We start from the raw sequence: 13,044 nt of genomic DNA, 5'->3' as shown, positions 1-13,044 counted from the left end.
TTTTGGTAATGAAATGATGGCAAGTAAAGCACTATGAAACAAATCAGGGAACTAAAGAGAAAAGTGTTGTTCATATACTTTTACCTTTCTAGCTTTTCTCTAATTCATTTCTTCTTTTTTTCCCTTCAGAAATTACAAACAGTACAGGAAAGTGTAGAAAGCAGTCTTTTATTCATAGCAGTATCAAGATGTTGCTTTTTATTTGATGTGAGCTAGACGTTAATGTACCAGTGCATGAATTGGCACACATAACCTCTCTACCAAGAAAAGTTAAGTGTTTTTATTGTGTTTTCATGATAGTAATTTCAAGAAGCACCAAAATGTTCCCTTTTCCTTGACAATGAAATTTGACCACACCTGGGTTTCTGTATAACATGAACTGCTATTTGCAATGATAGAAACCAAGAAATTGAGGTACACATTTTATAATTGATCAAGATGATATCTTATTTTTTAAACACAATGGTACTGGTTTCAGTGGATTATCATGGGATTTATTTAGGTATGGAGATTGAGGAACATTGGAAGATTATTTGTGGCTTTTGAGCCAAATGATGCAATTAAGAGATGCTTTTTCCTTCCTCATATAGCATTCCAACAAACATATTTACTATAATGAATTCTAAGAGTACGTGGTTCTCTATAGAACGTCTACCAAATTAAACCTCTACAGAGGGATTCATTGAAGAAAACACATTTAAATCAGATCGGCAGAGCACTCTTGCTTTGGCCTGCCTACCAGGACATAGATACTAGGACACAATTCTTCATTGTCATGTTGCTTGCTATTAAAAAAAACCACATTTGTCCATTTAGTGAGTTTTAAATTTCCTTTGAAAAAATCCATTTGGATGAACAATTCTATGCAGACAGTAGTAGGAGTTTATTACATGTTTGCACTAGCAATTTTGAGAGTATATCTTGTACTCTGATAATTTTGCAGGTTTAAAGATAGAATCTTTGTGCATATTCTGGAATACTGATGAGGTTGAACTTTTTCTATCTGCTAACCATTTGCACCTTGATCTTTGTGAATTGTGTGCCCATATCACTTACACGTTTCCCTTCGGGTAATTTTAAATATGTGGACATTTCGAGGCAAGATTACAATGTTGGCAGCCCTTTGTTAACATATGACAATGGCTTAGACTTTTTTTCCCTTTGTCTTTAAATGCAGTGCAGAGAAATGCCACAGTCTGTGTATGTTTGGTTTGACCACGTTTACAATGTTTTCAGTAAAATGATCAGACAGTGCCTCCATCTCTAAGCTAATACTCATCAAAAAAGTAGTTGTTTTCTTTGAACAAGCACAGTTGAGTGATTCACGTACACTTTGTGAAAGATTGCTCTTGTGCTTTATGGTTGGTCATTGTTTCAAGAATAAGATGTGTGCTGTGGTGATTGGGTAGGCGGGGGGTGGCATGCAGGCAATATGCAGACTATAATATTGTAGGGAAAAGAGAGGTTTAATTTTTAGAAACAAAATTCGTTAATATAATCTCTCTCATGAATAATCTTGTAGGGTTGGTGAAGTGGGACTATTTAGACAGAATTTGCCAGATTCTAACTTAACATGTAAAAGTGGATCCAAATAACAACTGTTTTATGCAGATTTAGGAAATTATTATTCTTACATGAGCTTATGTAAAACAAAAGCTTTGCTGCATAATTTTCTTATAAACTTCAAAGCCATTATCTACTTTTTTACTCTTAGACTTGAGTTTTCAAATTGATGGGCTGTGGAGAGCAGAGATATTCTGTTAGGTAGCCTTGGAAGAATTAGTGATAGTTAATAATCCTGCTGTGTTTCATATTGCTCGCATTACCTCATGGATTCAACCCTATGACTGGGAAATTATTTAAATCATGAAATTGCTTGAGAAAAATTTTCATGAGACAGTAAATTCCTCTATATTAGGATTTCTCACCTTTGGCACTTGACTTTTCTGCCTGAGAACAGCTTTGACCTTGAGAACTGTCCTGTGTTTTGTAGGATGTTTAGCAGCATCCACAGTTGTGACAGTGAAAAATGTCTGCAGACATTATGAATCATGGGAGTGGGAGGAGGGGCAAAATGCCTCCTGCTCCCCCTCCCCACACTGAGAATGATTTGTATGTATATTGTATTTAACTATATGAGTTGAAAAAACATCAGATTAAAAACTTATTTTTTTTTTCTTGGAATTACTCAGATAATCATTCCTTTAAGCATAGATTGATATAATTGTGGCTTGGGCTTTGCAGAGAAGTGTTACCTCCTTGCAATGTTGAAGAACAGTGCTCTTCACATTCAATCAATAAACTTAATAAAGGGGAGATAGATGGGAATATTGAATCTGCTAAGAAGGTTAACATGGCATGTACTGTGTTACCAAAGCAGAAATTAGTAGGGAGTGTTTTGAATGTTAAAAAGTCAAAAGATACTGATAAAACATCATGAAAAAGATAATTTTAGTCCAGGCTTCTTCAGCTTTTGAAGTAATTAATTAAAAAGGCAAGCATATTATATTGGCAAGAAAGGGCTGCATTTTCACTTTTTGCTTTCTGTTTTTAAGAGCGAGAGACAAATGACAAAGTAAACAAGTTGTTACTTGTAGTTTACTCAAAAAAGCAATTTCCAGGATATGTTATTGTGGCAATGTGAATTCAGCTTTTCTCCTATCCCTTTTACATCTGCAGTTTTATAAGAATGATAATTGATGGTCATTTAAGCACTGCATAATAAAGAAATGTCTTTGGAATGATCTACAGAAAGAAAATTCTGTATTCATTCAGAGGACATATATTAAGTCTTTCGTGCCAGGCTCTGTGCAGGGAATACAGAAACTAATAAAACAGTCTGCTTGAATATCCTATTAATATAATCTGGATGAATAGACATTTTCTGGTTAGGGATAACAGTCACCATCAATCAATTTCTGACTTTTCCAATTGATTCTGTAATTTTAAACGTCTGTCCACAAAAGTTGTTTAAAAGTGTGTGTGTGTGCTATATATCATAAATATAACTTAATTCTCTTTAAAGCTGTCTCTGAAACTCTGGTGGAAGGTTATATCCATTTTCTTTTATGCTTTTTAAAATCTTAAATTATTCTCTTCTTTATTAAATATCTATCAGAATTGAATTAAACATGGTTATATATTATTAATTCATTTTTGGTTATATTATGGCTCTAATATCATTAAGAAGAATTGATGTCACCCTTAAGGCCAGAATTTTTGCTAATTATTGCAAGATTTAAAACCACTTGGTTGGTGTCATAATTCAAAAAGCAGAATCTTTAGTATAGTCTTTTTCTTGTTAAAACTGATCAACTTCGGGTTATAGGTATGACAGGAAAAAAAGGTGAAACCTTTCTGATATTGGATAGCTCAGTTAGACAGTTAGAAAAGCAAATAATTCAAAATTGAGGAAATTGCAGAAAAAATGAAGAGTTCCAGCACTTGAAAATCTGCTCTCCTTCTTTTTACCTAATGTCTATTTTAGCAGTCTTTTTAGCAGTCTGTATCATGAATGCAGAACCAAATTCATGAGCCATGGGCTCCCCACTCTTAGGCAGGTGATCCAGAGATTATTTTAGCAATGTATACCTATGGAGAAACACAAGATCTCTTCTAAGGAATGATGAAAGGTTGTTAATAATGGCACATTTTTAGTATAACCTAACTGAGATTTTTAAACTATCAAATGTATTGTCATAGTCTCTTTGCAACTAAGTGACCTACTGACTAAGGTTCTCCCACTCGTACTTATGCCCCTTGAAAATATTATTGCTGCAATATATGCAAATACAGAATTGCCTGTATTTCTATTTTTAGTATTCATTTCTTTGAAAAGATGGACATGTGACTAGATTGTAGGTATTAAGCAATCCCAAACTGGTAAGTGAGAGATACTGCTAGAAAAAGAAATTATTTCATGTGAAAAATTTTGTTCAGTTGGGGTTTATTAGAACTATTACTAATAACAGAAGATAAAGTAACACATTAATATATAACAATTAATCTTTTACTTTTATTAATGGGGGTTTGGAGTGGGAATCAGACTAGACCTAGATTCAAACCCTGGGCCAACCACTTTAATAACGTTTTGACCCCAGGTAAGTGGTTTCTGACCCTTCTTTAGTCTGTGTATAAAATTATTGGCAAGTACCTGCTATATAATGACTATTCAATAAATGGTAGCTATTATTTTTATCTTTTCAAAATTAGGTGTTCCAAATTAATTTTAACTATATGCAACATAATTTGATGGCATTGCTATCTAAATAGTAACATATCAACAGTAATTGCTGTGGCCTTTAAAAACTCTGTGACTATATTTTTGAACCACCTTTTAAGTTGATTTCTCAGTTATCATCTGTATTTTCTGTACTTGGAAAGCATTTTACAAATATACATTTCTTCTAAGATAAAGAGTGGTACAAGCATATAATATGGTGAAACAATATTCACCATATTGCATAGTCATATGATTGCGATAGTGACTGATTATTTTTCTAAATAATCTCATTGTAAATTGTACAAGTTTTAATTTCCCCTTCTTTCTTATGTAAAAAAACTTTCAGATCTCTCGTGGAAGAGGAAGACCAACACATGAAATTGTCCCTTGGAGGCAGCGAAATGGGCCTCTCATCCCATTTGCAGTCTTCCAAGGCAGGACCTACACGCATCTTTACCAGCAATACCCACAGTTCTGTGGTGTTACAGGTAATTTAAGCTGTCTCTTTGGTAGTGTTTACATAGCTTTAAAAAACCCACCATGGATTTTGTGATGCAGGATGTCAGTAGTGGGGGAGGTTGTGGGTGTGTATGTGTGAATAGGAAATGTATGGTAACTATTTTTTGCTCAGTTTTGCTGTGAACCCAAAACGGCTCTAAAAAATGAAGTTTATTAAATAAAGAAACAAAGACAAAAACTAACCAGGAGAGAAATCTTGATGGAGGAATGCATACATTCCTGAGGTTAAAAAATCCTCAGAATCAATTTTTTGTTTGGTTTGTGTAAAGGACATTTTGCCAGTATGCCACTTTCTTACAGAATACCATATCTGATTTCATTCCATAGCAGTCAAAGTAAGTATTACAGGGTCCCTACACTGAATTTTCCTAGTTCCTCATTCACAGCCTGTTTTACTATCATCTTTGTAATGGTTCTAAAGATTGTATTTATTTGGTGTCCCAATTTGCATTGGTAGTAGTAACTGTGGGAGTAGAGGTTAGGACTGCTGGATGCAAACCCTCTGATACATGTAATAAGTAATAACTAAAATCAAAGCAGGGGACAGAAACACAGTAGAAAGCCAAAAGAACATGAAACACAGCAATCTGGAGCTATTTAGCACAGGGATTAGAAGCCTAAGTACTTCTGACCTTTGTGGACATTTTCTGACTTCTGTGGGCATTGCTGAATTAGAGAGCAATATGATACTGGATGTCCATTAATGTCTTCTAAAGATAGTTAAATTATATCAGTCCTCTTACTACCCTTAGTAAGATAAGGAAAATTTGCCTTTCTAAATGCATATTTAAAAGAAATCTACCCAGATGGATTTCATGCATATCCCTGATCAAGAACCATTACAGTAAAGCTGTATATAGAATATAATATAATGAGGGACAAGGTTTATACTTGCTGTGCATCCTCTGTGTTTAAAGGTAATTTCACCGGATTTCATTTTCCTGGTCTCCAAAATGTGACTCTTGACTAGCATACCTCTAAATTTCCTTCTAGTTTCAATCTTTGCATTCAGTAAAATCCCATTTCCCTAGTATTTCAGTTTCTAATTGGAGCTGGGGTCTATCTAAGGTTCATTGTCCTGTGGGTATCATCAATAGATATGTGAGAGTCAGGAATGAAAATCTTTCCATCTCCTGGCATCTTAAAGCTGTGTAGGGAAAAGGGAAGATGGCTGAATAGAACAGCTCTGGTCTGCAGCTCCCGGCAAGATCAACGCAGAAGGTGGGTGATTTCTGCATTTCCAACTGAGCCTCCACTGGTGATACCCAGGCAAACAGGGTGTGGAGTGGACCTCTAGCACCTCTAGCAGATCTGCAGCAGAGGGGCCTGACTGTTAGAAGGAAAACTAACAAACAGAAGAAAGGAATAGCATCAAGAACAACAAAAATGGCATCCACACAGAAACCACATCTGAAGGTCACCAACGTTAAAGATCAAAGGTAGATAAATCCACAAAGATGAGGAAAAACCAACACAAAAAGGCTGAAAATTCCAAACACTAGAGCGCCTCTTCTCCTCCAAAGGATCACAACTCCTCGCCAGCAAGGGAACAAAACTGGACAGAGAATGAGTTTGACAAACTGACAGAAGTAGGCTTCAGAATGGATAACAACAAACTCCTCCGAGCTAAAGGAGCATGTTCTAACCCAATGCAAGGAAGCTAAGAACCTTGAAAAAAATTACAGGAATTGCTAACTAGAATAACCAGTTTAGAGAAGAACATAAATGACCTGATGGAGCTGAAAAACACAGCATGAGAACTTCATGAAGCATACAAAAGTATCAACAGCCGAATCAATCAAGCAGAAGAAAGGATATCAGAGATTGAAGATCAACTTAATGAAATAAAGCAAGAAGACAAGATCAAAGAAACAAGAATGAAAAGAAACAAACAAAGCCTCCAAGAAATATGGGACTATATGAAAAGACCAAACCTAAGTTAGATTGGTGTACCTGAAAGTGATGGGGAGAATGGAACAAAGTTGGAAAATACTCTTCAGGGTATTCTCCAGGAGAACTTCCCCAACCTAGCAAGAGAGGCCAACATTCAAATTCAGGAAATACAGAGAATGCCACAAAGATACTCCTCAAGAAGAGCAACCCCAAGACACATAATCATCAGATTCACCAAGGTTGAAATGAAGGAAAAAATGTTAAGGGCAGCTGGAGAGAAAGGTCGGGTTACCTGCAAAGGGAAGCCCATCAGACTGACATCAGATCTCTCTGCAGAAACCCTACAAGGCAGAAGAGAGTGGGGACCAATATTCAACATTCTTAAGCAAAAGAATTTTCAACCCAGAATTTCATATCCAGCCAAACTAAGCTTCATAAACAAAGGATAAATAAAATCCTTTACAGACAAGAAAATGCTGAGAGATTTTGTCACTACCAGGCCTGCCTTACAAGAGCTCCTGAAGGAAGCACTAAATATGGAAAGAAAAAACTGGTACCAACCACTGCAAAAACATATCAAATTGTAAAGACCATTGACACTATGAAGAAACTGCATCAATAAAGGGGCAAAATAACTAGCTAGCATCATAATGACAGGATCAAATTCACACATAACAGTATTAACCTTAAATGTAAATATGCTAAATGCCCCAATTAAAAGACACCGACTGGCAAATTGGATAGAGTCAAGGCCCATTGGTGTGCTGTATTCAGGAGACCCATCTCACATGCAAAGACACACATGGGCTCAAAATAAAGGGATGGAAGAATATTTACTAAGCAAATGGAAAACAAAAAACAAGCAGGGGTTGCAATCCTAGTTTCTGATAAAACAGACTTTAAACCAACAAAGATCAAAAAAGACAAAGAAGAGCATTGCATAATGGTAAAGGGATCAATGCAACAAGAAGAGCTAACTATCCTAAATATATATGCACCCAGCACAGAAGCACCCAGATTCATTAAGCAAGTTCGTAGAGATCTACAAAGAGACTTAGACTCCCACACAATAAGAGTGGGAGATTTTATCACCCCACTGACAATATTAGACAGATTAATGAGACAGAAAATTAACAAGGATATTCAGGACTTGAACTCAGCTCTAGACCAAGCAGACCTAATAGACATCTACAGAACTCTCCATCCCAAATGAACAGAATATACATTCTTCTTAGCACCACATTACACTTATTGTAAAACTGACCACATAATTGGAAGTAAAACACTCCTCAGTTAAAAGAACAGAAATCATAGCAGTCTCTGAAACCACAGTGCAATCAAATTAGAACTCAGGATTAAGAAATTCACTCAAAACCATACAAGTATAGGGAAACTGAACAACCTGCTCCTGAATGACTACTGGGTATATAACAAAATTAAGGCAGAAATAAATAAGTTCTTTGAAACCAATGAGAACAAAGACACAACATACCAGAATCTCTAGGACACAGCTAAAGCAGTGTTTAGAGAGAAACTTATAGCACTAAATCCCCGTAGGAGAAAGCAGGAAAGCTAAAATTGACACCCTAACATCACAATTAAAAGAACTAGAGAAGCAAGAGCAAACAAATTCAAAAGGTAGCAGACGACAAGAAGTAACTAAGATCAGAGTAAAACTGAAGGAGATAGAGACACGAGGAACACTTCAATATCTCAGTGAATCCAGGAGCTGGTTTTTTGAAAAGATCAACAAAATAGATAGACCACTAGCCAGATTAATGAAGAAAAAAGAGAGAAGAATCAAATAGACACAATAAGAAATGATAAAGGGGATATCACCACTGATCCCACAGAAATACAATCTACCATCATAGAATGCTACAAACACCTCTACACAAATAAACTAGAAAATCTAGAAGAAATGGGTAAATTCCTAGACACATACACCCTCCCAAGACTAAACTAGAAAGAAGTCGAATCCCTGAATAGACCAATAACAAGTTCTGAAATTGAGGCAGTAATTAATAGCCTACCAACCAAAAAAGGCCCAGGACCAGACAGAGTCACAGCCAGATTCTACCAGAGGTACAAAGAAGAGCTGATACCATTCCTTCTGAAACTATTCCAAACAATAGAAAAAGATGGAATATTCCCTAACTCTTTTTATGAGGGCAGCATCATCCTGATACCAAAACCTGGCAGAGACAACAGAAAAAGAAAATTTCAGGCCAACATCCCTGATCAACATAGATGCAAAAATCCTCAATAAAATGTAATCCATCACATAAACAGAACAAATGACAAAGCCACATGATTTTCTCAATAGATGCAGAAAAGGCCTTTGACAAAATTCAACACACCTTCATCCTAAAAACTCTGAATAAACTAGGTATTGATGTAACGTATCTCAAAATAATAAGTGTTATTTATGACAAACCCACAGCCAATATCATACTGAATGGGCAAAAGCTGGAAGCACTCTCTTTGAAAACTGGCACAAGACAAGGATGCCATCTCTCACCACTCCTATTCAACATAGTATTGGAAGTTCTGGCCAGGGCAATCAGGCAAGAGAAAGAAATAAAGTTTATTCAAATAGGAAGAGAGGAAGTTAAACTGTCTCTGTTTGCAGATGACATGATTGTATATTTAGAAAATCCCATCATCTCAGCCCAAATCTCCTTAAGCTGATAAGCAACTTCAGCAAAGTCTCAGGATACAAAATCAATGTGCAAAAATCACAGGCATTCCTATACACCAATAACAGACAAACAGAGAGCCAAATCATGAGTGAACTCCCATTCACAATTGCTACAAAGAGAATAAAATACCTAGGAATCCAACTTACAAGGGATGTGAAGGACCTCTTCAAGGAGAACTACAAACCACTGCTCAAGGAAATAAGAAAGGACACAAACAAATGGAAAAACATTCTGTGCTCATGGATAGGAAGAATCAGTATCGTGAAAATGGACATACTGCCCAATGTAATTTATAGATTCAATGCTCTCCCCATCAAGCTACCATTGACTTTCTTCCTAGAATTAGAAAAAAGCTACTTTAAATTTCATATGGAACCAAAAAAGAGCCCGTGTAGCCAAGACAATCCTAAGCAAAAAGAACAAAGCTGGAGGCATCCCACTACCTGACTTCAAACTATACTACAATGCTACAGTAACCAAAACAGCATGGTACTGGTACCAAAACAGATATATAGACAAATGGAACAGAACAGAGGCCTCAGAAGTAATGCCACACATCTACAACCATCTGATCTTTGCCCAACCTGACAAAAACAAGCAATGGGGAAAGGATTCCCTATTTAATAAGTGGTGTTGGGAAAACTGGCTAGCCATATGCAGAAAACTGAAACTGGACCCCTTCCTTACAGCTTATACAAAAATTAACTCAAGATGGATTAAAGACTTAAACGTAAGACCTAAAACCATAAAAGCCCTGGAAGAAAACCTAGGCAATACCATTCAGGACATAGGCATTGGCAAAGACTTGATGACTAACACACCAAAAGCAATGGCAACAAAAGCCAAAACTGACAAATGGGATCTAATTAAACTAAAGAGCTTCTGCACAGCAAAAGAAACTATCATCGGAGTGTACAGGAATCCTACAAAATGGGAGAAAATTTTTGCAATCTGTCCATCATACAAAAGGCTAAAATCCAGAATCTACAAAGGACTTAAACAAATTTACAAGAAAAAACAAGCCACCCCATCAAAAAGTGTGTGAAGGATATGAACAGACACTTCTCAAAAGAACACATTTATGCGTCCAACAAATATATGAAAAAAAAAAGCTCATGATTACTGGTCATTAGAGAAATGCAAATCAAAACCACAAGGAGATACCATCTCATGCCAGTTAGAATGGTGATCATTAAAAAGCCAGGAAACAACAAATGCTGGAGAAGATGTGGAGAAATAGGAACACGTTTACTCTGTTGGTGGGTGTATAAATTAGTTCAACCATTGTGGAAGACAGTGTGGTGATTCGTCAAGGATCTAGAACCAGAAATACCATTTGACCCACAATCCCATTACTGGGCATATACCCAAAGGATTTATAAATCATTTTACTATTAAGACACATGCACACGTATGTTTATTGCAGCACTGTTCACAATAGCAAAGACTTGGAACCAACCCAAATGCCCATCAATGATAGATTAGATAAACAAAATGTGGCACATATACACCATGGAATACTATGCAGCCATTAAAAGGATGAGTTCATGTCCTTTGCAGGGACATGCACGAAGCTGGAAACCATCATTCTCAGCAAAGTAACACAAGAAAAGAAAACCAAACACCACATGTTCTCACTCATAAGTGGGAGGTGAACAATGAGAACACATGGACACAGGGAGGGGAACGTCACACACCAGGGCCTTTGAGGGGGTGGGGGGCTAGGGGAGGCACAGCATTAGGAGAAATACCTAATGTAGATGATGGATTGATGGGTGCAGCAAACCACCATGGCACGTGTATACCTGTGTAACAAACCTGCATGTTCTGCACATGTACCCCAGAACTTTAAGTATAAAAAAATAAATCCCTCTAATCCTCTAATATATGAAAACAAGTCTTTGGCTATTTTTGTTTGTTATACATCTGAGGATAGATTTTTAAGGTGCTCAAAAAAAAGCTGTGTAAATGGTTTACTTGTTGATTTTTCAAGTTATGGGAAGAGAGAATAAGGGGTCAAACAGATAGGAAAAGTATGTGAGGAAGAAGTGTTTTTGGTATACTAAAGTGCTCTCGCTAAAGAAAAATAAGAAATACCTCACTACTATACTCCTACCTTATGTAATGCCCATAGTAGTCATGAGTTAAAGCCAATTATTGTGGGCCTGCTAATTTTTAAAATTTACTGGAAAACAAACAATGATTGCCACTGTAGTGCAGTGAGAGATATTTAAAGCAATGGTTCTCAAATTTTAGTGCATGTCAGAATCATCAGGAGGGCTTGCTAAAACACTGAACATTAGGTCCCAAACCAGAATTTTCGAATCAAAAACTCTGGGGATAAGGCCCAGGAATTTGCATTTCTAACAAGTTCCTAGATGATGCTGCAGATCAAGGAACATAGTTTTAAGACCATTGTTCTAGAGGTGGGACCTTCTTCCACCAAGAGTCATGGCCTTTTCTTTTCTCCCTATATATTTTTTGTAGGTTATAAATTATTGTTACAATGGATAAACATTAGCAATAACTTAAGTATCTATCAGTAGGTGAATGGTTACATGAAATATGTTGCACCAAAACTATGCAATACTGTGCAGTCACCAAAAAGAGTAATATCTGTACATACTGAATGGAAAGAATATAAGATACTAAAAAAAAGTAACAGGGAAAATATGATATATCCATACAATGTAATATGATCCAGCTATTTTAAAATATGAAGTACTAATACATGCTATCATATGGATGAACTTTGAAAACATTATGCTAATTGAAAGAGGCTAGTCACCAAATCCATATTTTATGTGATTCCATGTTTTATGTGATTCCATTTGTATGAAATGTCCAGAATAAAGAAACCTATCGAGATGTAAAGTAGACTATTGGTTGCTTACAGCTAGGGAAATTGGGGGGATATGAGAGTGAAAGCTAAAGGGTACAGGGTTTCTTTTTGCAGTGATAAAAATATTCTGAAGTTGACTCTGGATATCGTTGCATATATCTGTGAATATACTAAAACCATTGATTTGTGTGCTTTAAATGGGTGAATTGTATGGTATTCAAATTATATCTCAATAAAGCTGTTAAAATGTATTGTATAATCCTTTTTATCAGTAGGAAAATTATACAATATGTATACATATGAACGTGAATGCATAGCAAATGGTATGGAAACGCTAGGGAAGCTGAGGAATGTCATCTTTTGCTCTGTAAAATCCTACAATGTTTAATTTTTATTTACAGTGGAAATATTTTTCTGCATAACATCTGTAATAAAAAAATATATAACAACTGACAAAACAAGTGTAGCTGGGTCTCAGAGCCCTTAGCTTTGCCATGCCTTAGCTCATTGGTCCAGGCTGAGAAAGAACAGTGATGTGAAAGTAACCTGAAATTTTGTGTTACTTGAAGATAATTTTTCAACTGATTTTTTATGTTGTTACAATATTCCCTGTGGTAGCATTGAGATACCACTCTATATTGCTATTAAAACCCTTCTATGCTCTGTTTAAAAGTCTATTAAAATTATGTTCTCACAAATTGAGATTTTTAAGGCCAAGCACTAACAGGGAACATTATTGTATCTAATCTTAGGTGTGTGGTTGTCAAGAGTACAAGCTAGAGAAGTGTTTAATGTGTAAATGTTATCATTGTTTTAAAATTAGCAATAACACATACTCCAGCTTCAAAAGGCATTGAAAGTAGCTG

General features: G+C 35.9%; 1 protein-coding gene across 2 annotated transcripts in view; it reads left to right on the top strand.

Moving 5' to 3' along the window:
- The window catches only part of KLHL13 (kelch like family member 13), a 78,394-nt gene that overhangs the window by 22,964 nt on the left and 42,386 nt on the right, over positions 1-13,044 (top strand). For both annotated transcript variants that reach the window (XM_030807337.1, XM_004092499.2), the window contains one exon: positions 4,569-4,710. In XM_030807337.1, coding sequence (XP_030663197.1) covers positions 4,569-4,710 — 142 coding nt within the window. The remainder of the gene's footprint in view (positions 1-4,568; positions 4,711-13,044) is intronic.

The sequence above is a fragment of the Nomascus leucogenys genome, chromosome X (assembly GCF_006542625.1).
Source record: "Nomascus leucogenys isolate Asia chromosome X, Asia_NLE_v1, whole genome shotgun sequence".
NCBI lineage: Eukaryota > Metazoa > Chordata > Mammalia > Primates > Hylobatidae > Nomascus > Nomascus leucogenys.
Note: the sequence above shows the minus strand (reverse complement) of the source record. Positions and strands in the feature narration are given on the sequence as shown.